The sequence below is a fragment of the Rhinolophus hipposideros genome (genome assembly GCF_964194185.1).
Source record: "Rhinolophus hipposideros genome assembly, chromosome: 4".
NCBI lineage: Eukaryota > Metazoa > Chordata > Mammalia > Chiroptera > Rhinolophidae > Rhinolophus > Rhinolophus hipposideros.
In genome coordinates, this window is record NC_138050.1 from 30,430,378 (window position 1) to 30,456,861 (window position 26,484).

Here is a 26,484-nt window from a genome sequence, read left to right on the forward strand (position 1 = left end):
CTTCGGAGTTAGGAGCATGGAGCTCCAACTGCCTGAGCCACCAGGCCGGCCGCAAATCCATTTTATCAGCATCACTTCAGGACTTTCCAGCTTCTGGGTATTTGTGGGTCTAGGGATGAGCTTTAGCGTTTTATCATTAAACATCCCATTTCTTCAAATTCCTTGAGCCTGATTAGACTAGGTTAGATTTTCAAGATCTTAAATCTCAGAGGAGTGAGTGTAGGAGGATGATACTTGGTTTGTTCTGATTATAATTCTAAATCTCTTTTTAAGGTTAAAATGTAATTTCAAGATACCAACATTTAATTTTATCTTTTCCCCCACAGTGTTTCCCGTCTTTAAAAAAAGTCCAGTTGCCTTCTCTCAGCAAGCTGCCTTTCAAATCTATAGATCAAAAGTTTATGGAAAAGTCAAAGAATCAATTAAATAAGTTTTTACAGGTAAGCAACTCAAAACTTTTACATATGAGAGGAAGAAGTAGTTATTTTGGGTTAAACTGTCATCGTTTTAAGGCTTGCTCATTAAATTCCTCTTCTCACAGGCCATGCCAGATCCTCAAAATACCTTTTTGTTTTGTAGTTAAAGTATACTATGCATACAAAAAAATGCCGATATGTGTTCAACTTTCTCCATTTTCACAAACTGAACACCCTTTGTACTAGCACCCCGTCTGAGAAACAGAACATTGCCGTCCGTCCAGCTTCCTGTCACTGTTCCCCCAAAGGTAACCATGATCCAGACTTCTCCCGACATGTTGTTTTGGGATTTTATAGAAATGAATCATAAGTATGGACTCCTGTGTCTGACTTCTTTCACTCTACATTACGTTCATGAGATTTAACTGATAGCGCTGTGTTAGTCAAGATCATTTGTTCTCGTTGTTGTATAGGTTTCTCATTGTGTGCGTACAGTACAGCCCGTTCCTTCTGTCGTTGATGAGCATTGGCATAGTTTCCAGTTGGTGGCTATATGAAGTGTGCTTCCATACATTTCTAATTCTTGTCTTTCGGTGAATGTATGTTGGGTAATACCGAGGCATTTGGGTTTCTAGTGGTTGTAGCTGTTTTACACTCTCACCAGCAGTGTGTAAGGGCCTGACTCTCCACCTCCTCACCCACACTTAGCCATTCTGGTGGATGTGGACTGGTGTCTCATTGTGGTTTTCACTTGCATTTCTTTCCCTGATGACTAATGAGATTGAGCACCAGGCCATATGTTTCGGCCATTTGGATAATTTCTTTCGTTAGGTGTCTGTTCACGTTGTGTCTAACTTTTTGTCATGTTGCCTGTTTTTTCCATATCGCTTTGTAGGAGTTTAGTGTGGGTTTTAGATGTGATTCTCTTGACAGACAGTGTGTGTTGCAAATATTTTCTCCCTTTTTGTGGATTGCCTTTTTGCTCTCTTTAATGATTTCTTTTAATGAACAGAAGTTCTCAGTTTAGTCCAATTTATCAATTTTTTTCTTTTAAGGTTAATGCTTTTTGTGTTTGCTAAGAAATCTTTGGCAAGATAGTTTCCTAATTTCCTCTAAACATTTTGTTTTTCTTCAGTCTGCTTTAGAGAATAGACCAGACAAAGGTATGCCATCCCCAGTTGTAACCACTATTTGTTCTTTTTCCTTAGCTGTGCCCTCTGTACTCAAAGTGTAGGTAAGGTATTCAAACCATGGACCCCAAAGCCCTTATAGTTTTCGGGGGGATGGAACATTGCCTTGTAAAACACTGCCTATGCAGTAGTAGCTAGAAGTCCTGAGACTTTTGATAATGGATTTGCCAAATTCTTAGTAAAGGCTACATTAGAATATTATAACCCTTGAGTCAAAAATATGGATCATAGTTAAAATAGATACATTTAAGCTAGAGTTGCCTTGAAAGTGTTAGTCTCTTTCTGTCATATGTGTATATTTATATCTTTTTCTTCCTCTTTCTCTCTTTCATATACGTACATACAGATGTATACATATGTACATATGTATATGAATATATTCATAGATATGTCTGTATATATATTTATATATGTATATACATATATTTCCCTCAGGAAAGAAAGTAATTACATTTTTGAGAAACTTTCCAAGTTCAATTATGGCAGAATTGGAGTAGAGAATCATTAATCTTTAAATGCTCCTACAGGAGAGAATTTAAAACTGAAATATTACCATTTTGTTGCCGATTGGAATGTCTAAGAAATAGAAAACCCACTCAAGCATAATACCTGATTAAGTCATTCAGATGAATTAAAGATCTTGTTTGTGAAACAAATATATATTCTTCTAAATCCAAGATTTTTAAGCCGCAGATGTGTGGCTTTGGCATCGTCTAGCTTACTCTTTGGTTTCCTTCCAGCTTCTGCTGTGGAGGAGGGTCTCAGTCTGTCTGTTTGGTCTTCCCAGCCCTTCAGCCAGCTTTTCTGTTGTGCTGCACAGACTGCACTTGTGCCTGCACTTTCAGGGGTGCCGGGAGGGCTCAGATGTGCCCTTATTGGACGATCGGTGATGGAGATGGGTTAGTGAGTTCTGCTGTGTCCCAACACAAACAGCACTGGTGTCCTGCTGGTGGGTGGTGTGGGCATGACCGAGGGCAAGAGTATCTGCAGCTAAGCCAGAGGAAACGGTGGTCTCAAGTGTCCATTTGTCTTTTAATCAAGAGGATTTTAAGTCAGGAAACAATGGTTTAAATTGCTTTTTGTTTCCTCAAGATTTTATTTGAAAGTGCTAACTAATCAACATACTTAGGTAATAGAGCAGACCATAGTTTCAAAATATTATCCCACCAACTGCAAATAGGAAAAGCAAGATGCAAAATATTTAGTCTGAAAGGCAGATACTATTATAATAGGTCCACAGGAAAAAAGGATTCCACGGATTGTATGTGTACATGAATGTTTATATATGAGATATGGATCCCTACTGAGGCATGCCAATAATGCAAGCATTCATTGATCGAGCTAATCATTCTTGGCCGTGCCATCACTTATTTCCTACGTCATTCCTAACATGGTATGTAGCCATCTTTTCATTCCTCACATACACGTGCCCCCGACTCCAGCCGTTTCCCCCCAGTGTGCTCTGTCCCTCTTCTGGGTGTGCACTTGCCATGTGATGCTCGGTTAGCCACGGAATAGTATCTTAGATCTCCACGAGAACAGAGTAACATGCTCTGAGTGTGTGCTGGGAGGAGATGGGGATACCATTCTCAGAGAGCTGAAAAATGACAAAATCCCAATTATACCTTGCCCCACAGACATAACCTTTGAGAACATTTCTAACTTTTCAACATACATAATATGGTTATTTTCCTACATTATAGAATATAATTTAGGCCAAAGACTTATTACGAACCCTTAGTGATTCCCTTCTCTGTATTGATTGTGTACAGTTTGAGGCTTATCATTAGTTATCATTTCCTGCTATTTTATAAAATAATGTTGAAGTGTCGAGTAGCTAAAGGAAACCAATTTAGGGGGAGACTCTCTCACTGTTCCTAATCCATCCTGACTTACAACTGAACATTTAATCGTCTTGAAGAGGAGTAAAGGCCTATCTATTGGGCTCGGGGACCAGGGCAGGCCGTAGTGACACCAACGGCCCATTCCCCTAAATTTCCTTCCCTCCATCTGAAGCAGAACCTGCCCATCTCAGGCCAGTCTTCTGTAGGTTACGTGAAGCTGACAACCACTGGAATGTGTGGTGCCCCTTGGACACCCCTTCCCCAAGCCCGATTATGGCGGTGTTGGGTCCTCTCGGAGGTGCTCATTCTAGGGAGGACCATAGGATTCATCCATTTCAGCCTTCTTCTGAATAAATAGAATGTGGACATTATGGACCAGGTCCTCTTGGACTAGAACTTAACCTCTTCTCCCACCCCAGTGTCTGTTACCTGAAGCACCGTGTGCTCCCCAGTGTTCCACCTCCCCCAAGGAGGCTACTTCATCAATGGAGCAACATTTCCCATGGCTTTATGTATTCCTAAACTCTGTATCTTTTAATACTCAACATTTAAACCTACTTATGGTCACGCAGTTAATTTTATGGTCACGCAGTTAATTTTATTGTTTTACTGATCAGTAGCACTTGCTTGTACATAAACAAACTTGACTTATGTTCTCCCTTCCTCTCTCCTAAGGCCAGATTAAGTACGTAAAGAATTTTAGGAAATGTCCAGTTGAAGGGCCAATAAAAACAGTTATGTAATGATGTAAGCAAGCTCTACTTGGAAGATGGCAGCAGAGGGAAATAAAACTACTACCTGGCAGGCAGTGCCACCATGTGACAACTCAGAGTTCTTTGTTCAGCTGATGTACAAAATCTGAATGTAGCCATAAAAGGGTGGTCGAGTGGTATCGTTGTGTAATGTGCAAATATGTAACTTGTTCAAACACAAATGAGTGGCAGTTTCAGAAGCGGTGGTCTCTGCATCTGTGAGCTGTATGCAAAGTGAGAATTCTTTGTTGCACTGACCAGTGCAAGCCAGCATGAGTTCTGTTGTCTGCCCGGTGTCTCCTATATGCAGAATGATTAGGGAACTGCAACCCACCAGAGAGGATGGGTTGCCGTCACGATCACTGGGAATTGGTCTAATATATTTTATTTCAGCAGGAAAGGGAAGTGGTTTTAGGTTCAGAATTATAATGAAAGTAAATTCCCTTGGTTGCCTGGGCTCGGGGCTCCCGCAGCAGACGTGTTCCCATATCAGAGTACTTAATCCTCTGTCTTCCACAGAATTTGCTTTCAGATGAAAGACTATATCAGAGTGAAGCACTTTATGCCTTTTTGAGCCCTTCTCCTGACTACCTCAAGGTTATTGATGTGCAGGGGAAAAAACCCACTTTTTCATTATCCTCATTTTTGGAAAGACTTCCTCGTGACTTCTTCTCCCATCAGGAGGTGAGTAGTCTAAAGATGGTACCATTTTATGGACGTAGTTAAGCTCCTGTCTTTCTGAAGGCTGTGTGCAGTAACAGATACTTGCTGAAAGCATGCTACTGATGGGGAAAAGGCAAAGACAGCCATTTTCAGTTACTGTTGCTGTCATGTCTTGGACTCCTGCATATGCTCCCCTACAAGTCACTTGGAAGCCTTAAGATACAGAAGTGAAACGATTAAGGATAACAAGGTAGTTGAGTGAAATATGGAAGAAAAGTTCTTCGGAGCCCCTGTACAAAGGTGGACAAGACAGTCCCTGGGGAAGGAGCTGGACTTTGTACTGAAGGAGGGGAGGCTGTGTTTGCAGGACACTCAGCGGGTCATTGGGCTCCAGGGGAGGGTTTCTGCGGTGGGCGATTAGGCAGAGAGTAGGAGGGGCCCAGGACCTGCCAGCCTGAGGAGTTTAGACTTTATTCTCAGGGAATGGAAAGCCATGGAATATTTTGAAGCAGGATGAATCTAGCAGTGATATGTCGGGGAAAAGGAATGAAATGGAGACTGCAGACATTTGCCGTCTTATACTCTGGGCGTCAGGCTTCCCTCCAGAGTACGCTCCTAACTCACATTTAGGCCACTGAAGCCCCTTGTTTGGCTCTCCAGCGAATCGCACAAGACCATTTCCGAAATTTGACGTCTTCCTAGTTCATTGCCAAATGCCCCTGCCTCTTCACCAGGATTGCTTTAATAAGTTTGGACAGAAGGAACTGATGATGAAAAGGAGTGGGCTGTGTTACTGCGTTCTGAGCTGGCAGGAGAAATCAGTGTATAGCACAGAGCATATCCACACCAGCATTCAGGCCTGTTTGTAAACCCGCCTCCCTCCCAAGCGTCTCGCCTACCTCTTCCCTTCGTGGCCACACGTGTAATGTCTGGCTTACCTCCAATAACTCCCGTGTATTCCCAAGCCCTTAGAATTTACATTCTGGCTCAGTCACTCTGTGAAATTATTCTCTGAAGGTGAGTGCCAGTGGCTTCCCCTCAATCTTCACCTCTTCTACCTCTCTGCGGCATTTGATGTCGCTGGACTTCTTGCAAAGCTGAGAAGTTTTAGGGAACGCCTCCTGCCTTTGTGACTTCTCAGTCCTTCCTTCTGCTCAGCCAGTCCCCCAAAGTCCTGTCAATGCAGGACCGTTTCCTCTCTGTGCTGCATGTTAGCGGGAACTTTCTCAGCTGCCCCCCATTGCTTAGTGCTTGCACCTTTACCGCAGCAGAGCACCTGCTTGTGGAAACAGCTAGAGGGTATTTGTCAGCCTCCCAGAGAGCCGTGGCCCCTGGAAGTCCGGATCCACACCACCCTCGTTGGCATCAGCCTGGCGCCTGGTATAGAATGAGTTTTGAACTGAAACTTGCTGATATGCAGATCCGGAAATGAGACTAGCTGAAGTACAGAATAAAGCTTGAATCAGAGCTTTAAAAATAACTAAATTACTTTAAAATATACATGTTTTTAAAAACAGTGAATTCAAAATCATTTGATTTAAAATCTCCTTAGCATTTAAAACTCAAAATGGTTAGAAAACTATTTTTGTTGTCTCCTAATTCACTCCTTGTTAATACAGTGACAGAAGTTTTTCAAAATCACTTTAAACCTTGTATAAGGCTTTAAGATCATGCTTTTCCCTGAGGTTCGATACATCTTGCCTTCTATATTGAAAATGCATAAATATCTCCATGTAGGAAAGTTGGGGGATTGTGTAACGTTGAAATATGAGCACATAGTTTGGAATTTACATGAAGAAGGAGAACCACTCTACCAACTTTCAGGTAAACAACCTGCTTCCTATTATTTTTTGATACCCCCAGGAGGAGATAGAGGAGGACAGCGACCTGTCAGATTATGGTGATGATGTGGATGGGAGGAAAGACGCCTTGGCTGAGCCATGTTTCATGTTGATTGGGGAGATTTTTGAACTCCGAGGAAGTAAGCCTCTTCGTTATTACTTAGTGGTATTTTCAGTTAAGTGGTTATACCCACACACATTTAATATCCCTTTATTCCTGAATCAGGTATGTATTTAGATTCATTCATTCATTTAGCAACTACTTCTAAGTGCCAACCAGATACTATGGTAGGTTCTGAGGATACAACCCTAAGAGGTACCATCTCTGTACTCATGGATTATGGTCCTGATTTGTCCCACACCACGTTCCTCTGAATAGAAAAAGGGGGAATGCTGTGAACTCCTTTTTATGTGACTTAGCCTAGTCTCGTTGCTTTATCACCAGAAGGTATGAAGAAGAGTTTTGGATAGCAGAGGAAGCGCCCTGCTATTAAAGATGAGGTTGGATGTTGTTGAGGTAGTATTCTGGCCAGTCACGCAGAAATGCCTCAGCCCTGCTTTTCAACCACCTTTCTTTCCCTAGAGGAGTGGTTATCCGTGGAGGGGTCGGGGAATTCTGTCCCCTAGGGGACACTTGGCAATACATATCTGGAAACATTTTTGGTTTTCACAACTCGGGATGGTGCTACTGGCATCCAGTAGGTGGGCGCCAGGGACGCTGCCAAACTTCCTACAATCCGTAGGTGAGCCCCTCACGGCAAAGACAGCCTGTCCCAAATGACAGTAGTACCCAGGTTGAGAACTCTGACCCTAGTCGTTCTTGAGGGAGATGTACTTTGAAGAAACATGAGCAAAAATAGGATCAAGATACTGTTTTGTTAAGACCTACACAGATGCCTCTCTCCTGAAGCCAGTACTTGATTGAGTGAAAGGGCAAACTGTACCACTTGGCTTAGTCTTGAGTCCTGAATAGGACTCTGCTCACCCACACCTTCCACAGCCCCCAACACTCTTAAGTCGTGAGACCAGTATACTTGGTCATATCTGGGGCCACAGCACCAGCTAGAGATATGGTGGTGCCTACAGGCCCAGCCAACCACCCAGAAGTGGAAGCACATGAGAGGAGCAAGCATTCACCAGGCATAGTAATGCCACCAACTAGTAAAAAGTTGTCCTGTGACTATCCTGGGCTCTGTCCACTCATATTAGCATCTTCTCCCCTGGGGCAAAGGAGGTGCGCCAGGAGTCGGTCTTAATAGGAAGTGCAGCTATGCATGCCTTTTTATTTATATTTCCCTCAACATGTTACTTAAAGAATTATTAGCAGATGAAGAAATTTCAAGTGCTCTTATAAACTCAAGAATGTGTGGCTTTTAATCCTCATTATCTACTACAATGCCTGAACCATAGTAGGTGGTCAATAAAATGTCTGGGTGTGTGCACTGAGGAATGAATAGATGAGAAAAGTTTAAGTGCTGGAATTATTTTGGTCATTGAACTGTTTCTTTAACTAAGCCGAAGCTAAAACAATCAGCAGACACTTTGGGAGCATATGCTTTTGATACAGTTCTATAGGGGAAACAAAAATATATCGGATGTAGATTCTTCCTTAAGTGAATTTACCATACAAGGGTTACAAAAATGTAACTCACATTAAGCAATAGATAGAAGCAAAAATGTAACTCACAATTCAATTTGAAACTACAAGCAGAAATTTATGTATAAGGACGTTCAGTTTAGCAGAATTTCAATAATAAAAAATTGGAAGCTAAACTTCAGAACTGGGGGATAGTTAAATTTAAGAAATATCCATATGAGAGAGTCTTATACACATATTGAAGATCCTTTCAGATGTAAAAGCTATAGCTATTCCATAGTTTAGACACTTTAAGATACATACTGGTGGTCAGCTTGGTTCAGCACAGGCAGAACACACTCATGCTCCACCCTAACTCTGACACTTCCTCTGTGAAATCCAGCCCATTAAATTGTGAAGCCTCCCAATTTCCCATAGAGTTGATAAAAATGAGGAGAACCATCTTATCCTTTTGTCAGTGTGTGTTCTTTGCGGTAAAGAGAGTTAGAGTTGTGGTGGAGGAGGCAGAGCCATTTAGGGCAGACATGGGGCTCAAAATCCTATCTTTGCAACATGCATTTCCTCCATCACATGCCTGTTCAGAAGCATATTTAGTTTTGCTAGTGACATTTTAGAAGGGAAAAAATAGAACATTTTAATGAGATGTGATATCTTTGCCATCAGCAAAATCTAGTATTGCTGCAGCTGCCGCTGTGGCTTTGAACAGATGAATCCTTGGAAGGAGTCATGGGGCTTTGTATGTGGGGTGGGGAAGGACAGGAAAAAGTAGTAGAGTAAGGAGGTATCAGTGATGGGAGAGAATTTGGAGCACAACCATTTTTGGTTCCTGCTCTAGTTCAGTGTACAAAATGGGACCGGTACTAATACAGCCCTTTAAAAAATGTATAACCAGTCATTCTGGTGACAGGCATTCTTTCGAGAATTGCACATGTCCTCAGACCTTCTGGGTATGAGCTACCCCTCTCTTGCCCTACAAAGGCAGAGTGAAGTTATCAGCACTGACAGATATGCTCCTCAAGCCTAAATGCCAGCCTCAAATGAACAGGTCTGCAAGCTGGCAGCGTGCTCTGAATTCCATAAAAAATTTAAGGCATTTTTAAGGCATGGGCCCAACTCTAAGACTTGACTCTTGAAAGATTTAACAACACTACTTTAACTTGACATTTAGATCCACTTAAAAAGTTAGAAGTGACCTTAGGATGTTTTAAAGTCTAGTACCAAGTCTATGGGAATTGTTGATTTTCCTTTGTGTGTCTTCCATTTACGGAGGTGTTTGACAATTTATTCCTTTAGGTTTTCTTACTGATGTGGGAACCATGAAATCTTGGCCCCCTTATAGTCAAGTCTGAATTCCTCATTTGCTCATGTGTCAGTAGCTAAACATATCAGTGAATGCAGGTGAATACGTAAGTGGAAAACTGGGTTTAGATTCCAGTTCGCAGTTCTAAAACATCCTCACAACATTTCTTTGCCTTCTTTTGGTTTATATTCATATTCTATACCTGTAAAATTGTGTCTCCAAGTTAATGATAAAAGTTTAGATCTGTAGAACCCTTCACAGTGCTCTTTCACACAAAATACTGACGACTCTCAGAGCAAAAGAGGCACATGTTAACACTGTTCCTTTGCGGGTGAAGAAACCGAGGCCCAGAGAAGGTAACTTATGCCTAGCTCTAGGCAGCGAGCAGACAGGAAAGTGCTGAATTCACATCCCCCTCAGGAACCTGGCTCTTTGAGGTTCACCTTTCCTCCCCCAAAGGCATGAAGTACATAAAAGCACACGATGATCTACAAACTGCTATTCAAGAGGGAGCAGTTAGGCCCCATCAATTCATTAATATTTCAAAATATTTGTCAACAATTGACTACACATCTCTCATTCAGAGGAATGTGTTAGAAAACTGGTTTCAACAAGCCAGACAGAAATCTAAAATGGGAATTGTACTGTACTGTCTGCTCAGTGGAAGACAGATATGTTGTCAGTAACCCAGGCACAGACATGAAGGAAAGTATTATTTCCACTTGCTAGCTCAGCTGTTTAAGCATTGAAAAGCAGTAAAAAACTCTCAGGTCTCATCTTACCAGTTTCTCAGTAGCAAATGAAAGTTTAGTCAGAAGAATTTTCTTGGGTAGAAGTTTGCTAACCTAGACCCAAATTCTGCAGATGTCATAGCCTTGGCTTTAGGTCAGTACTCAGATTGAGTTAAGTGGTAAGATTTATGCTTTCGCAGCTATGAAAATGTCTTAATTGTGGTATCCTGTGATAATACTTTTCCTCTGGCTTATATTTTAGTGTTTAAATGGGTGAGAAGAACATTAATTGCTCTTGTTCAGGTCACTTTTGGAAGAACCATCAACAAGTGAGTTGCACAAAATTAATATTTGAATTCATGCCTACTCTTTGCCTTAACAGTCAAATTAACCTGTGGTGTAATAGCCAGTGATCCCTCTTAACTGAAGGTATTTTGCTTTCTCTTCTTGTTTCTGATTCTAAGATTGGATAGGGATACAGATTTCGGATAGAATTTTTCCCACAGAATGCATGGTGGACTAAAAGCTTGGGTTAGTTTCACCATTCTGGTTGATGAGGGTCAAAAGATTCCATCTGTAAAATTCTCTTTTGATTATGATAACTGGTTTGAGTATCTTGGGTACAGTGTTTTTATGTCACATGATAGAAATGAGGTTAAGACCTAGACTTTAAGCTAAATGGAAGTATAATGAGCCTCACATGGCAGCTATTTACTTGGAGGGAAATGCAAACCTTATGTACAAAGAGTGCCAAAAAAATGTATACACATTTTAAGAAAGGAAAAAACAGTATTAAAACTGTAATACTCAAAATATACTGATAACAAAAGATGAATGCAAGTCATGTGTGTATGTTTTTTTGGCACCCCCGATATTTTTTAGAGTTGAGTAACATTAAAATGGTAATTCTTTTTGTTAGTTAATATCCAGGTATCCATCAGGGGTGTGTGTGTATGTATCAGATAACACTATTATAAGCCATTATATTCTAATATTACATTATCCATATACTTAAAACTTTAATTCCATACCCAGTATTCATCAGGAGATAAAGATGGCTTTCTTGCACAATAAAAATGCAAGCCAACTGCTAAAAATAAGGGGGGGAAATCACTTTTTTGTACAGCAGCTATGTTTTAAGATGAAATTAATCAGATTTTTCCAATTGAAAGACTAATTTAATTGTCAAACATATATATATACAAGGTTAATGTGATAGTTTTGTCATATAAATCTTACAAATTTTTATGGGAAACAAAAAACGTGTTATCTTTTTATTCATTAGCAAATAAAATATTTTCCTTATCATAAACAAAAGTTTACTTCTATTTATTTCTAAGATTTGAAAAAAAAATGGTGTTAGTGATTTCTTTGAGTTAATATCAAGGACTTTTGTTTTGATCAGGAAAATGGCCTGGTTAACATAGTTTTAATCTAGGGCAAACCTCTTAACCTTCGTATTGACAGACCTTGGATAAAGAGATTTCCAAAACGACCCTATTTTTCTCAGCACTCCACAGACTTGCTAATTTATTTTCTTTTCAGTTTCAGCAAATCATTCATACTTTCCTTGCTTCTGTTTATGATATTGGCTCTTAATTATAAAATGAGCAGCTGCAGTTTGTGAGTCGTGAATACATTTGGCAGTTATTTTCACGGGGCTGGAGGAGAGGAATCATGTAAAGAATTATCAGGCTGTACATTTCAATGGGCTTTTGACCAGGTAGAGGAATTATGGAGCTCGCCCAGGCCTTTGCTTTTTTGCATTTAGCAGATGATGATACATCATAAAAATAAGCAGCAGTACAATATGTGCCTCTTGCCTTATACCAACTATAATGCCACATAATAGAATTGCTTCAAAGCTTCCCATGGTTTTGGCTAATAGAAAGTCAGACCTAAACTGATAGAAAATACTTAGGTGATGGCCTTTGATAAGAGTCATTTACATAATTTTAAGTTGTAAATTGAAATTTTCTTACTTCATTTCTTCATGTAATGCCAAGTGAGTAGCCTGAAAGCAAGACTACAGAAAACACAAAAGGTGACTGCCTTTTTACGCAGATTTTTCGTAGGTGGGCAGGCAGGTTGGCAGGTTCTGTCTTAAAACATAAGTCCCATTAAATTAATAAAATTATTTTATTTGGTCTAGATATGAATTGCACAGTTCTAAGTAATATGGGAAGTATCTTAGGAGACATGCAGTTACAAACAGAATTAACATAGTTTTGATTCACAGAGTTTAGACTTCAGTAGTGACTGGTCACTATGCAAAGTACTAGGCTTAAAACATTTATTTCAGATACTATTTCTAAAAACCTTACATTGTCCCTTTAAAAATATGCTTAGGACGTCAGAGTCTTAAAGGGCTTTTAAATTTATTATTATTCATGAATTGAACTTGAAATTTCAGGTCTTTCTGTTACTAACAGTCTAAAATGAACACTTTCCCCTTTTCAACAGACTTCCTGCTTCCAGCCTCACAACTGTTGGGCTCTTGGAACTATGCTTACTGGTCTCTTGACAGCAGAAATCCTATAGTTGATTAGAATTTGACAAATAACTAATGAAATAGGGTTGTGTAGAAGACCTGGGTAATCAGATAAAAGCCGTTTATTTATAACTGCAAGTCAAATGTCTGCCCAGTTTGCATTCCCATGGAAATTTGCAATGGCTAGACAGCAGTCCTTCACTTTGTGGTGAGAAGGGTAGTCTGTTTTCCTTTGCTTTGTGAGCATGTGAGATGTGTACCCTGGGTCAGAGGAGTCTGCCCAGCATTATCTGCCATAGCAGCAATGGGAGACAGCTAGGGAAAGAGCTTGGTTTTTCTCCCAGGACTTCAGGAGTGGTTTCCAGACCACTTCTAGCAGTCCTTCAATGGATTTATATTTTCAGTTGATGCCACTTCGTGGAAAAATTTGTATATTAAGTACTGTGCACAGTTAGAGTAGTTGCAAGCTTCAAACAAATCAGTCTCCTCTCAGTTCTTGTCTTTACAGATTGAAAGAGACTGTATGGCAAATATTACATTTTTGGAGAAGTCAGTACCAATGAAAATGTAAGCTCCAGGAGTGAATGGTGATTCGGTATTACCAAAATAAAAAATGACTTTCAGAGCCTGGGTTTAAAAATACAATTCCTACTTTATTAATCTTTTAGACCAGGCTGTATCTTAACCTACCCATTGTTTAAAAACCTTTTGAAAATAGAGTATGATATGTTTTTAAAAACCTCATCCAAGAAATATTTTTCTCTTAAAAGACAAATTCGGGACACAGTGAACTGGATTTTCAGTGAGCAGATGTTGGTTTACTACATCAATGTTTTCCGGGATGCTTTTTGGCCAAATGGGAAATTGGCACCACCAACCAAAATCAGAAGTGAAGAAGAAAGTCAGGAAACAAAACAGAGAGCTCAGCAGAAGCTACTTGAAAACATTCCAGGTGAGGCCTGAGTTCTGATCTTGAAAAAGTACCAAGATAAAAAAAAAGGGAATATTAGCCCTATTAAGGCATTTTTCATTTTTATTTCTCAGGAAATACTATTTAGTGTGAAAAGAAAAAGATGACACTTTTTTCTTTTAAATCATGTCTTGCCCCTTGCTAAGAGATTATACTGATTATCTTAATAAGAACAGTACTAGTTATAATCCTTTCTTTTAACTAGAAGAATGTTTTAGAACCGATAGTAAATTTTGTGCTTTAAAAATCCTTCTAAAGTACAGTGTTTTGAGACCATAATTTTTAATTGGGTAGCAATGTATTTAAAATTGCGGTTTGTATAAATGCCTTATGTTGAAAAATTCTGAATAAACTTATTATCTCTTCAAACGTTTGACAAAACTGATCATTCATATTCCTCATGCCTCGGTGTCTTTATTGTGTATGTATCATGTAATATGCAGTATGCACTTTATCAATAACAGCACAGAATATAAACTTAATTTTCCAGATACTCTTCAGAGCCTTGTTGGACAGCAAAATGCCCGTCATGGTATAATAAAAATATTCAATGCACTGCAAGAAACAAGAGCCAATAAGCATCTGTTATATGTGAGTAATTTCAAGCCTACCAGAGGGTTAACTATGTCTTTAATTTTACGTTTCTATTCACAATGAGGGTAGATTTTAATTCTTTATATTCTTAATCATTCTTACTACTTGTAACTCTGAACCCATTTTCTCTGCTTCATTTCTGTTTGTTCAATTTGTTGGGGGAAAAAAAGAAAAGAAAAAAGTACCCTTGGTGCTTGCATCATTCTCATTCTCTCATACTATTCGTCTCTCTTAACTTTTGACATCTAACATTTCTGCATGACTGCTTGGTTTTCTTATTTCAGGAAACTGTTTCCCAGTCATCTGATTATAGTTAGCAATGTTACATATTGGTGATGGTTTGATAATTGGTTAACAGACCATGAAATAACTATTAATTCCATTTGTTTGAGAGTAACTTGCTCACCAAGCACAATCTCAAACCTAAAATTGGCCTTTTCTTTTAAACGTAGATATTTGAGTAAACCCTTAGAGAAAAAACACATTTTTCTACTCTTTTTTTTCTTTCTTCTTTTTTGGTTCAGGTGCTGATGGAACTGCTGCTAATTGAATTGTGTCCTGAGCTGAGAGCTCATTTAGATCAACTTAGAACTGGTCAAGTTTGAGACTGCACAAACAAACCACCAGAGAAATGTCTGTAATAATAGACATGAAACATTTTCCTCTTTTCCACAGAGGGCTTGACTGAGAACAATATTATTTTAGTTACCTCTCTCTAGTTTTATGTGAAGTAAGCAGACTGGCGGTGGGGGGACTTGACGCTGTAGTAGGCAACTGAAAAAACACTTCTGTTAATAATTGTTTTTTATTTTAATAAGAATATAAATACTTTAAAGTTCAACATACTGATTGAAATACAAATGTTAATATGTGATAAGACCCTAGGAAATATTTTAAATATTTATGAAAACAGTTTTGTTTTAAAATGAAGAACTATGAATATTGTACAGTTAATTTCCTCACTGAGGATTATGAATATTCCTATATTATCTCATGTGTATTGAAGAACATTGTTGTGCGATGCTTTGTGTAAAGTCATTGTGAAAATTTTATTGTCTTTATTTTTACCAAAGATTTCCCATAGTTTAAAGCATTTGAAGCAATAAAATATAAAAATGAGTCCTAGAGCTCTATGATGTTTAAGATGTTTATATCTCAAAAAAAAGAGAGGTTGAAACACTTTAGGCAGTTCAAATATTTATCAAGTGCCTTTTTGGTAGAAAACATTGTGCATGTAAGTACTTCTGCAAAGAAATATAAAGTCTGTTGCCTTTCTCCAGACACAGAATTAATATATGAAAAATAAGATATTTAATGTGAGTGAGAAGAGCCAAATTCATGCTTGAAATGATGCATTCGGGAGGTGGGATGGGAGTTGAACTTTGAAGGATGGGCACGAATGAGATAGGAAAACAAAGAGGAGGGAAGTTACTTCAGGGAGTTTGGAGACATGATTGTATCAAGCCTTGTGGACTAGCAAGGGCATTAGGTGAGATCCGGGGTACAGACGTTGTTTTGGTATAAATAGTGGCCCCATTATTAATGGACAACTCAGTCGGTTTTCCTGAGTTTCACCATCTATTATACAGTGATAATAAAGCACTCTCCCTTCTCTAACCCCCAAGGATATCGAAAGCAAGACAACTAATATACAGAAATTCAGTTTGAAATCCAGGAAAGAAAAATACTGTATATATTTAAGTGGTATTGATTATATCATTGATAGATCATACCTGTCATGTTCTTGATATGAAACATAAGTTCTGAAAGAAATGATTAAAAATTAGGTATCTTTGGTATTCTTGTAGTTTCAGCTCTTTGATCCTTTTTTTCAAACCAGGATATTTGACACTTCAGACAACAAACAAGACGGCTGTTAAGACAAGATGGCTTTTCTACATAGGAATGTAGAAAAGACCTTCAGACACAGAAGAGTAGCAGTGTGAAGTCACCAAGCCCCAGAAACTCATCATAATGCAGTTTCTGGAAATGTCCATCTTATGCATAATTAAACTATAGCTGTTAAGTTTATACTGCAAATGAGAAAAATAAGTATATCGATGCTTACATCTTTAAGATAAATTCTCATCTTTCATGAGATATCTTCTATAAGGAACCTTACTGCAGTTTTGACTTTTTTTGAAAAAAGGTTAATGATCGGGAAGCCTCAACTCACTTGAGGCTCTTAACTGGTCTTAACTGACCAACTCTACTCACAGATCAACGTATACACCATGGCTGCAGCAGTGGTAGTTTGCAGGAGCTCACCTCTGCCAGAAGCACCAGCTTTATGGTAACTATAGTAAATAGGAATTTTAAATTCTGTGTCGGATTCATTGAAAACATTTAAGCATAGCATGTTACCATATATAACACACGCCAAATTCCTATGTTTAGGATTTCTTAGACCTGTATTCTAATGGCAGTTTAAAACGTGCTCTTCACTTTGGGATGAGGAAAAATAGCAGATCTGTTAACACTATGCTATTAAAGTCAGCACACACTGATTGGTTCAATTCCTATTTTAAGATTCTTAAAGAATGGCTTAAGCGGAGCATCTGAGATCTTGCTCCTTGGCATATGTTGTCAGTTTGGCTCAAATAAACTATTACAAAAAAAAATTTTTTTTTAAAAAGGAACTGGATTAAGTGTGGAAAAGAGAATACTGGTTGTGAATTTGGATCTTCCGATGGTTGAAGGAGTGTTGGTATAAGATAGCATTAAGAGAACAGGAGTAAAGAAAGTGGGCTTGTGTCATAGAAAGGTTAGGATTAAGTTAGCTATTATGATATCTTGCAATGGCTCAACATACTGAAACATGTTGCTGGGGGAGAACAGTCTTTAAAAGGGAGTGGTTTTCAGGAATGGTTTAAGTATATACTTTTTAAGAGATTTAAGGGAGAAATATATGACCAGTTGAGGGAATGTCATAGACCAAAGTCTGTTGAAATTTCTTCCTTTTATATAAAAAGAAAATCAAATTTAAGTAATATAGGCAAAACAGAACATAAAACAAAAGCAAAGTAATTTTCTGCCATGCAGTGCTTCTTTAGTGACTACCACGTACATACTAATTGTGTTTTCCCATTACTAAGATGAGATCTTGTTTAAATCCACTTTTGGAAAGGATGGTTTTAATTTATAAAATAAAGCCACATTAGTATGATATGGTTAAAGTATCTTTAAGACATCGTTTTGCAGATGTATATCATTATTCAATATTCTGCATATGGATTCTACTATTTTTACTCGCAACTTCTGCTTTCATAGATGTCATAGATATAAGGAGAAAGCCTCTTACTAATTTAATTTTTAAATAATATGTAGTTATAGTTTTATGTTGATAGATGATTTCATCGAGGTTTTTTTTCACATTTTGTCCTGCTTTGAAATACATCTAGGTTTTTCAAAATTTAGAAAATGAGTTGAAGCACAAAGAAAACATCTTGCTTTAATTCATTATCTTATCAGGAGCACAGCAGTTGTTTTGCTCATTAAATTAAGACTTTTAAGTGAAGATATGGATTCTAACCAGTTTCTTAAACCCACTGTTTTTGAAGTTTATCATACATCAGCCAATTATTTATAAGAATTTCTTTTGATAATGAAGATGTCCCAAAAGACTTAGTGCAGTCAGTCTTAGCTTTAATAACTTCAGAAGTATAAATGCTACACAAATTTATAAAAAACATTATTTGAAAATTTCTTTTTATTTCTTGTTTAATTTTATGATTTAAAATGGAAAAGTTTAAATAAGTGAAAACGAAAAATTCAAAATTCACGTATAAAATTTTTTATGTTTGTATGTAGCATTTATTCTTCTGAAGGTACTAAAACTAAGGAGTCTTTTGGGACACTCTGTATTTAAAGAAAGGGAAAAAGATGTTTGTTTTATGGAATTGTTTTCAACATTTGATGTAATCTAGGCCAGTCTATAGTTAAGAGCTGGATGTCTGAGGACTCTTCCAGCAATTTGATCCTGTAGCTAGGTTTCAGGTTGCAAAATTACAGAATATGAATTCAAGAACGAAGGTGGCATTAGTAAAATAACCAGGATAATGTAACTTGGGATGCAGAAAATAACCAAACATAGCTATTATAAAATTACCCACATTTTAAGGTGTTAGGATTGATGATCTTTGTTGAAATGCGCTATGGTCTAAATTCTTTGATGAATAAGTAAAGTGTGAAGTTCATCTGCCAATGTAGGATTCAGACGACAAGCCTTAAAATCAAAGACAGAGTCAGTTATTTAGATATATCCTGATTTGTTGGGTTTTCCTTTCTTCTTTCTTCCTGTTAAAAAATTTTGATGTGTTTTTAAGAATATTCAAGTCCAGTGAATTTCAAGGGAGTTTCAATGCTGGTTTCATAGAAAACCCAGGAGGCAAAGGAATTGGCGGTCACCCAGGCGTAGCTGGGACCAGGCACTGTCTCTGGACGCGAGGCCCGCTGTGTTTGCCGTCTGTGGCCTGACCTTTCCCATAACACAACCAGTGCCTATAATTCTGCTCTTTACCCCCTAGTTCCTTTTCCAAAGGACAGCCTCTCAGTCTGGTGAAGACTACTGTCAGTACCCGCAATGTCCTTTTTCTGTGAATAAAATATCCAGTTTCTCTTATCTTGCCTCCTATGACAGGATTCCAGACCCTTCACTGGCTTACTACATCTGAATTTTCTCCGTTTTAAAAGTATCTGCCATGAAATACAATAGCCAAAATTGAGTAATGGGGCTGTTATGTCCCACCATATAGAAAATAGTTCTAAGATTTCAAGTTGTTTGTTTTGCTGTTTTATTTTGGACACAATATTCTACATTTCAGGATATTTTTAACCCACAGTTTTCTCTGCTTGTATTTATTTAGAAAGGATACTAAGGATAGCATGCAATCTGAATTTGACTTGGTTTGAGTGAAAGGAGGCACAAATAGTCTGGCTTTAAGGCCGTGGTGCTGGGCCTTAGGCTGCACATAGTAGCAGAGTGAGAGAGAATAGTTTGCATCAGAATAGGACTTTTATCATCTGAGCTGAATTATGCTAATAAGAATCTGACATAATTATCTGCAAACCATCTGCATGTCTGACAGCCACTCCATAGACAAGTTATCTGCACGATAATTAAGGAGGAAAACACACTAATTCAGAAAAATGTTCAAGTCTCAACTAATAAGCCCAGAAATTTCTGTTTGAGTCCATTTATATTTGCTCTCAGGCTTACTCACTTGAGAATAATAGTGTTGAGCTGTTGCTTCATCCTTTGTGATCCCCAAACCGAGCTGAAGGCATCGTGCGTAGTAGAAAGACGCCATGGTCATACCTCTCCTGATGAACTCGGGGAGACAGTCCGTGATCTGGGCTATCGTGGGGATGTCATAAACCTCATCATAGTCAGCAATCCTGTCATGATGGGGAATTGAGAAATGAAAAGGATATCAGTTATGGTTCGCATTTTTACAAGTGACAGACATGTCCTGAAACTGTCCTTGTACCCACAGGGATTTCCCCATTTCTAGTTGCTTGAGAGCTAACATTTCTTGTGCAGTGAAGGATAAATATAACAGTCAGTTAATACCAGGGGAAGAGGAACTAACTACTAGAATTGTTGCTTTATAGCTTCCCTGTGATTGTACTCATCAGGCTTAATAACCACTAGAAAATGAAAGAAAGGGTTTTTTCCTTGTAATATTAATATTTTAAACTTAATATCACATTGCAGATTTCAATAATAGAAAAAAGAGTATTTTCTGTTTCTTTAGATCGTTTATTTAAACATCGACCTTAAATTTGGACTTTAGTCATATAGGATCAGAAAACACATGAAGAAACTTTCACATCTATCTGTGTTAAAAAAAAAAAAAAGGCAATAAAAAGAAGTCATCCTTTTTAACCCAGACAAAATATGGAGATTGTGTGAAAATGAAAACTAGTCAACTCCACGTCAATCCTAATGTTATGGGGAATAGGAATGTGGACAATAATAGCAAGTTTCAAAGATTTTAAGAACTATTTAAAGTCTTAGTTTTCATCAAATGGGCACTTGGAGATTTGGGACATTGGAGATCACATCTTTAAGTGACCTGCTACCTGGAAGCCAAGACATTGGGGAGGGGAGGGGAGAAGCAGCTCCTTGCTCCTCCACTGTCATGGCTGCCTCACTGGTAGGGGACAGGGGAGCCTGTGAGCTCTGTAGGAAGGGCATTATTGGGAGGGAAATACATCAGCGCGGTATATGGCTGCCCTAGAGGACATCTAGGTCTGTTTTTCCTAGCATGTTGCTTTTGTACATTATGGGTAAATAAATATAGGAAAGTAGGTGGGCCCAGAGAAAAGAAAATTCCATATATTTTACAGAAATTTTCAAATATTTTATAAGATGGTAGTGTTGGAGTCTTAACCATTATTCTCATTTTACAGTCCTTATCAAGATATATTGCAATTATGCAGTTATAGAATCTGTGGCTCAGGGTATAGGAATAAATGAAAACGTATTTAATTTTTCTGATATGCTAAGCTATATTTAGTAATTTATATACACTATTTTTATAATCCTGAAGATATATTTTCTTATAAAATAGGCAATCAAGGACCCCAAAAGTTAAGAAACTTGCTTAAGCTCACTCAGTTGGTATACAGCACTAATAGCACAGAAATCCTGAAGAATAATGGCATAGGACTGCACTATCCAATGTGCTAGCCGCTAGCCACATGTGGCTACTTAATTAAAATCCAAAGAAACTAAAAAATTTAGTCCTCAGTTGCACTCGCCATTTTCAAGCACTCATAGCCATCATTTATTATATGGTAGCAAGTTCTATGAACACATCTGGCATAGGACATCCAGTAAGAGTTTTTGTAAATTCTGTCATCCAGCTTATGTACCTTTTGGAAAATGCAACACACTTCGTAAAAAATTTCATCTTGTAGTAATACTCCACGAGATGCCCCTGAGCATAGACATTTCCACGTCCCGCCGCCTCCCTCAGGCAGTGCAGGGCAGCTTCCGTGTCCTGGCGGATGCCTTGTCCATAAAAGTACATGAGCCCCAGTGCACCCTGGGACTCCAGATTTCCATTGCCACAGGCTTCTGAATGCCAATAAAATGCCTTAAAAAAACAGTTTCATCTTGTTACTCCTAAGGTGAAATGACATGGGAATACCAGAAAGGAAAAAGTCTCTAATGATAAGACAGTACTATGAATACATCTCTACGTAGGAAATAGTTCTAGCGCCTTGCAGGTATTTCATGCTCACACCAATTTCACATGCCCGAAAAGGAGAGAGTGCTAAGCTGAGCCTGCCTGTTCTCTACCCCACAGTGCAGGTGAGGTCGTCATCTCAGGTTTCAGGGTTTTCAGATTTTCCACACGGAGGATCCAGAAGGTGGGAAATAGGAAGGAAGTGTCCACAAGGCTGTGAGGCGCAGCTGGTAGGGAAGAGCTGCTGATGCTCAGGGAAGTCAGAGCCTGAAGTGGGGACATCAGAGGTGGTGCTTTCAAGATCAAAGGCAGCCAAGGATGGAAACTTCCTGGAGGCCCAAGCACAGTTTCTTGACACGCAGCTCCCGCGAATGTAGTTCAAAAATTATTTCCAAGTGGCTGCTCAGTTATCTGAGGGTCAAGTTTGCCCTTCATACCTCTTGCAAGTAGGACTCAGCCCTATATTTCCTTCCCCCCGTAACATTTCTTGGAAAAATATTTCAATCATTGACGATTAAAGAGATTATATGTCTGAAAAAGTCTTAAATGGATTTAATTGTTAATTAGTTCTTAGTATATTTTACTTATATTATTACTCAAATCAAATTAATAATTTATTCACACAAAAGGATTTGGGCTTTATTTCAGGAGTGTCCTCATAGCTTTTATGGAATAATAATATTTTGTACGTAGTTTTCTATACCATACAAAATGCTCACATATCCGTGGTCTCCTTTGGTAGAGGCAGGGAAGGTAGCATTTATAGATGAGTAAGGGTTGAAATGAGCTTTGAAATCCTAAAATGTAAAATTTCTTTACATTTAAAAAGAAATAAGAGAGATTCACAACTACAACCGCACCACCCTGCTTTTAAAAAAGAAATAGTGAAACAAATGCTAATGTAAATATAATGCTAGCATTAAAAATATAGATCAGTGTTACCTTTTCTAACTCTTTGGGCTCTTTTGTTGAATAATACAACCCTAGGATACTTTGAGCCTTCACACTAGCTTTTGGATTTCCATCGTCTGCAGCAAAAAGCCACAATCTAAAAGAGGAAAGACAAAGCAAGTTGTCCTATGCTTCAGCATTTTATTAAAACAAAATCTTATTCTCAGGTTAAGATTACCTTTCAGCCTCCTCATAGGATCGTTTAGCACCTTTTCCTTCGTAATGAGCTCTTCCAAGGTTGTAAGCAGCTGCAAATTGTAAGTGTCTTGCTTTGGGACATGGAGAATCAATAATTTTCTTCATATATTCCACTCCTTTTTCCTTCCACAAAGGAAAAGAACAAACGAAAGAACCCTAGTTTTTAAGTTTTACCACAACTAAATTCTTTCTCCCAGTAGTGTAAAGCATTCACCCTCTGATATATAATGTCAGAACTGTATGCCCAAGCGGTATGTTGTCCTGGAGTCTGCAAGGCTGGAAATAACAAAGGAAAGAAGTAAAAGGACATCTCCTGAGTAGACCTGTCCAGGAGCGCTGGGATATAAGGCATTTCCCTCATTTTACAGCTTCCAGAGTTGAATTGCATCTCAATGTGATTTCCTGTTTTTCTCTGTCCCCCATTTTCTAACCCTGATTCTGAATCAACACAATTCTTAGAACCATCAAAGTGGAAGAATAGCTGTGACTTTTTTCACATTTATAATTCCTACAATATACTTGAGCCCCAAACAAATGCTGTCTTCTCTCTTCAAGGACACTTTTCACTACGTGTGCTCTGTGACAACGGGCATCCAGTATGCTAATCTTCATAGGACATCTGCATAGTCACAAAGCGTGCACAGGAGACATTCTAATCACTAGCAAGAAAAGACTTGACCCCCACCCGCCTGCAAAAAATCCATCATATACAAGCGTTCAAACATTACTCCAAAGAAAATAATATTTGACCATCAAATACATGTTTATTTACTACATTATAGTTTTTATCCTCTCAATGCTGCCTCAAAGTGCTGCTGCGGGCTAAATACCACAGTAATAGATAAGAAAATAAAGGTATCCTACCTTTAGTGAGTCCCAGTTTACACAGATTTATTCTTGTGCATGTGTAAGGTAGGTATCTACCATTTTCCCCCCAACTGCATAGTAAGAACTTAAGGTAATTGTAGTCTAGTGACATGGTTGTGTAAATTCTCCCACAAATAGAAATGATTAATTCTAGACACAACATAAATGTTTTTTTGCTTTTTTTTATTAAAATACAGCTAACATACAATATTATATTAGTTTCAGGTGTACTCCATAGTTATTCATCGTTTATATACCTAAAGAAGTGATCCCCATAAGTCCAGCAACCATGTGACACTGTACCACGCTATCATAATATTGGCTATATTCCCCATGCTGTACATCACATCCCCATGACTTATTTGTTTTATACCTGGAAATTTGGACCTCTTATTCTCCTTCACCGTCCCCCTTTTTTAATTTTTCAGTTACAGTTGACATTCAATATTAATTTCAGGTGTACAGCTTAGTGGTTAGAAATTTATATAATTTAAGAAGTGATCCCCTGAGTAGTCTTGTGCCTACGTAGCACTATACATAGTTATTACTATATCATTGCCTTTATTCCCTGTGCTTTATTTTGCATACCTGTGACTATTTTCTAACTACCAATTTGTACTTCTTAATGCCTTCACCTTTTTCACCCTGTCCCTACTCCCTTCCGATCTATCACCCCAATAAATCTAGTGCCCATCTGACACCACACATGGTTATTACAATATTATTGACTATATTCTTTGTACACTACCTCCCCATGACTACTTCGTAACAACCAATCTGTACTTCTTAATCCCTTCCCCTTTTTCACCCATTCCCAAACCCCCCCTCCCATCAGGCAAACATCAAAATGTTCTCTGTACCTATGAATTTGTTTCTATTTTATTCTTTAGATCTCACATATAAGTGAAATCACATTGATCTGTCTTTTGCTGTCTGACACACTCCCCTCAGCACAATACCCCCCAGGTCCATCCATCCACTGCAGATGGCGAGAACCCATTCCCTTCCACGGCTGAGCAATATTCCACTGTATGTATGTACCACCTACTCTTTATCCATCCATTATTGATGGACACCAGGCTGCCCCCACATCTTGGCCATTGTAAGCAATGCTGCAATGAACATACAAATGCACATGTCCCCTCGAAGTAGCATTTTGGGTTTCTTTGAATAAATGCCCAGAAGTGGGATTACTGGGTCCTTCTTTGTCACTTGTTATAGCCTTTGTTTTAAAGTTTCTTTTGTTTCGTATAGGTATAGGTATTGCTCCCCCAGTCTCTCTTTTTTATAATTTATTTTTGTTTCCATTTTCATGAAATACCTTTTTCCCATCCCTTTACTTTCAGTGTGTGTGTGTTTTGATCTGAAGTGAGTCTCTTGTAGGCAGCATATGTAAGGGTCTTATTTTCTTATCCATTCAGCCACCCTATTTTTTGATTGAGCATTTAATCCATTTACAATGAAAGTAATTGTTGATAGATATGTAGTTATTGCCATTGAAAATTTTTTGATATATATATTTTTTAATCTTAAAGAAGTCCCTCTAATATTTCCTGTAATACTGGTTTGATGTTGATGAACTGGTTTTAGTTTCTTCTTGTCTGCGAAGCTCTTTATCTGTCCTTCGATTCTAAGTGATAGCTTTTCTGGGTAATCTTCGCTGTTGGTCCTTGCTTTTCATCACATTGACTATTTTGTGCCAATCCCTTCTGGCCTGCAAAATTTCTGTTGAGAAATCAGCTAGTAGTCTTATGAGAGCTTTCTAGTAGGTAACTAACTGCTTTTCTCTCGTTGCTTTTAAGATTCTCTCTTTGTCTTTAACCTTTGCCATTTTAATTATGATGTGTCTTGGTGTGGGCCTCTTTGGGTTCACCTTGTTTGGGACTCTCTGCACTTCCTGGACTTGCATGTTAATCTCCTCTGACAGGTTGGGGAAGTTTTCTGTCATTTTTTCCTTCAAATAGGTTTTCAATTCCTTGCTCTCTCTCTTCTCCTTCTGGTACTCCTATGATGGGAATGTTGTTACACTTGATGTTGTCCCAGAGGCCCCTTAAGCTATCCTCATTTTTTGGATTCCTTTTTCATTTTGTTGTTCTGATTGGGTGTTTTCTGTTACTTTATATTCTAAATCATTGATTTGATCCTCTGCTTCATCTAATCTACTGTTGATTCCCTCTAATGTATTCTTTTTTTAAAACTTTTTTTTTTAACAGGACTTTATTGGGTGAACAGTGTGTACTTCCAGGACTTTTTTCCAAGTCAAGTTGTTGTCCTTTCAATCTTTGTTGTGGAGGGCGCAGCTCAGCTCCAGGTCCAGTTGCCATTGCTAATTGCAGGGGGCGCAGCCCACCATCCCTTCCGGGAGTCGAACCGGCAACCTTGTGGTTGAGAGGACGCGCTCCAACTAACTGAGCCATCCGGGAGGCAGCTCAGCTCAAAGTGCCGTGTTCAGTCTTAGTTGCAGGGGGCGGAGCCCACCATCCCTTGCGGGACTTGAGGAATTGAACTGGCAACCTTGTGGTTGAGAGCCCACTGGCCCATGTGGGAATTGAACCGGCAGCCTTCAGAGTTAGGAGCATGGAGCTCTAATCGCCTGAGCCACCGGGCCGGCCCTAATGTATTCTTAATTTCAGTTTTTGTACTCTTTATTTTTGACTGGTTGTTTTTTATGTTTTCTATCTCCATTTTTATGTTTCCTATCTCTTTGTTGAAGTTCTCCCTGAGATTATTGAGCATCCTTATAACCAATGTTTTGAACTCTGCATCTGAAAGATTGCATTTTGTTTATTTCTTTTCTGGAGATTTGTTTTGTTCTTTTATTTGGGACATGTTTCTTTGTCTCCCCATTTTGACTGCCTCCCTGTGTTTGTTTGACTGCCTCCC

The 26,484-nt window shown here is 38.5% G+C and overlaps 2 protein-coding genes across 3 annotated transcripts in view; one reads left to right on the top strand and one right to left on the bottom strand.

Moving 5' to 3' along the window:
- SNX25 (sorting nexin 25) overlaps window positions 1-16,187 on the top strand; it is a 115,382-nt gene extending 99,195 nt beyond the window's left edge. For both annotated transcript variants that reach the window (XM_081046063.1, XM_081046062.1), the window contains exons 13-19: window positions 327-440; window positions 4,722-4,886; window positions 6,729-6,846; window positions 10,597-10,663; window positions 13,596-13,777; window positions 14,286-14,386; window positions 14,914-16,187. In XM_081046063.1, coding sequence (XP_080902189.1) covers window positions 327-440; window positions 4,722-4,886; window positions 6,729-6,846; window positions 10,597-10,663; window positions 13,596-13,777; window positions 14,286-14,386; window positions 14,914-14,994 — 828 coding nt within the window. In that variant the 3' untranslated portion in view covers window positions 14,995-16,187. The remainder of the gene's footprint in view (window positions 1-326; window positions 441-4,721; window positions 4,887-6,728; window positions 6,847-10,596; window positions 10,664-13,595; window positions 13,778-14,285; window positions 14,387-14,913) is intronic.
- The window catches only part of LRP2BP (LRP2 binding protein), a 28,669-nt gene continuing 18,242 nt past the window's right edge, over window positions 16,058-26,484 (bottom strand). The window contains exons 5-9 of the mRNA XM_081046064.1: window positions 22,715-22,857; window positions 22,528-22,633; window positions 21,269-21,492; window positions 19,612-19,786; window positions 16,058-18,614 (exon numbers count right to left, since the gene is read on the bottom strand). Coding sequence (XP_080902190.1) covers window positions 18,549-18,614; window positions 19,612-19,786; window positions 21,269-21,492; window positions 22,528-22,633; window positions 22,715-22,857 — 714 coding nt within the window. The 3' untranslated portion in view covers window positions 16,058-18,548. The remainder of the gene's footprint in view (window positions 18,615-19,611; window positions 19,787-21,268; window positions 21,493-22,527; window positions 22,634-22,714; window positions 22,858-26,484) is intronic.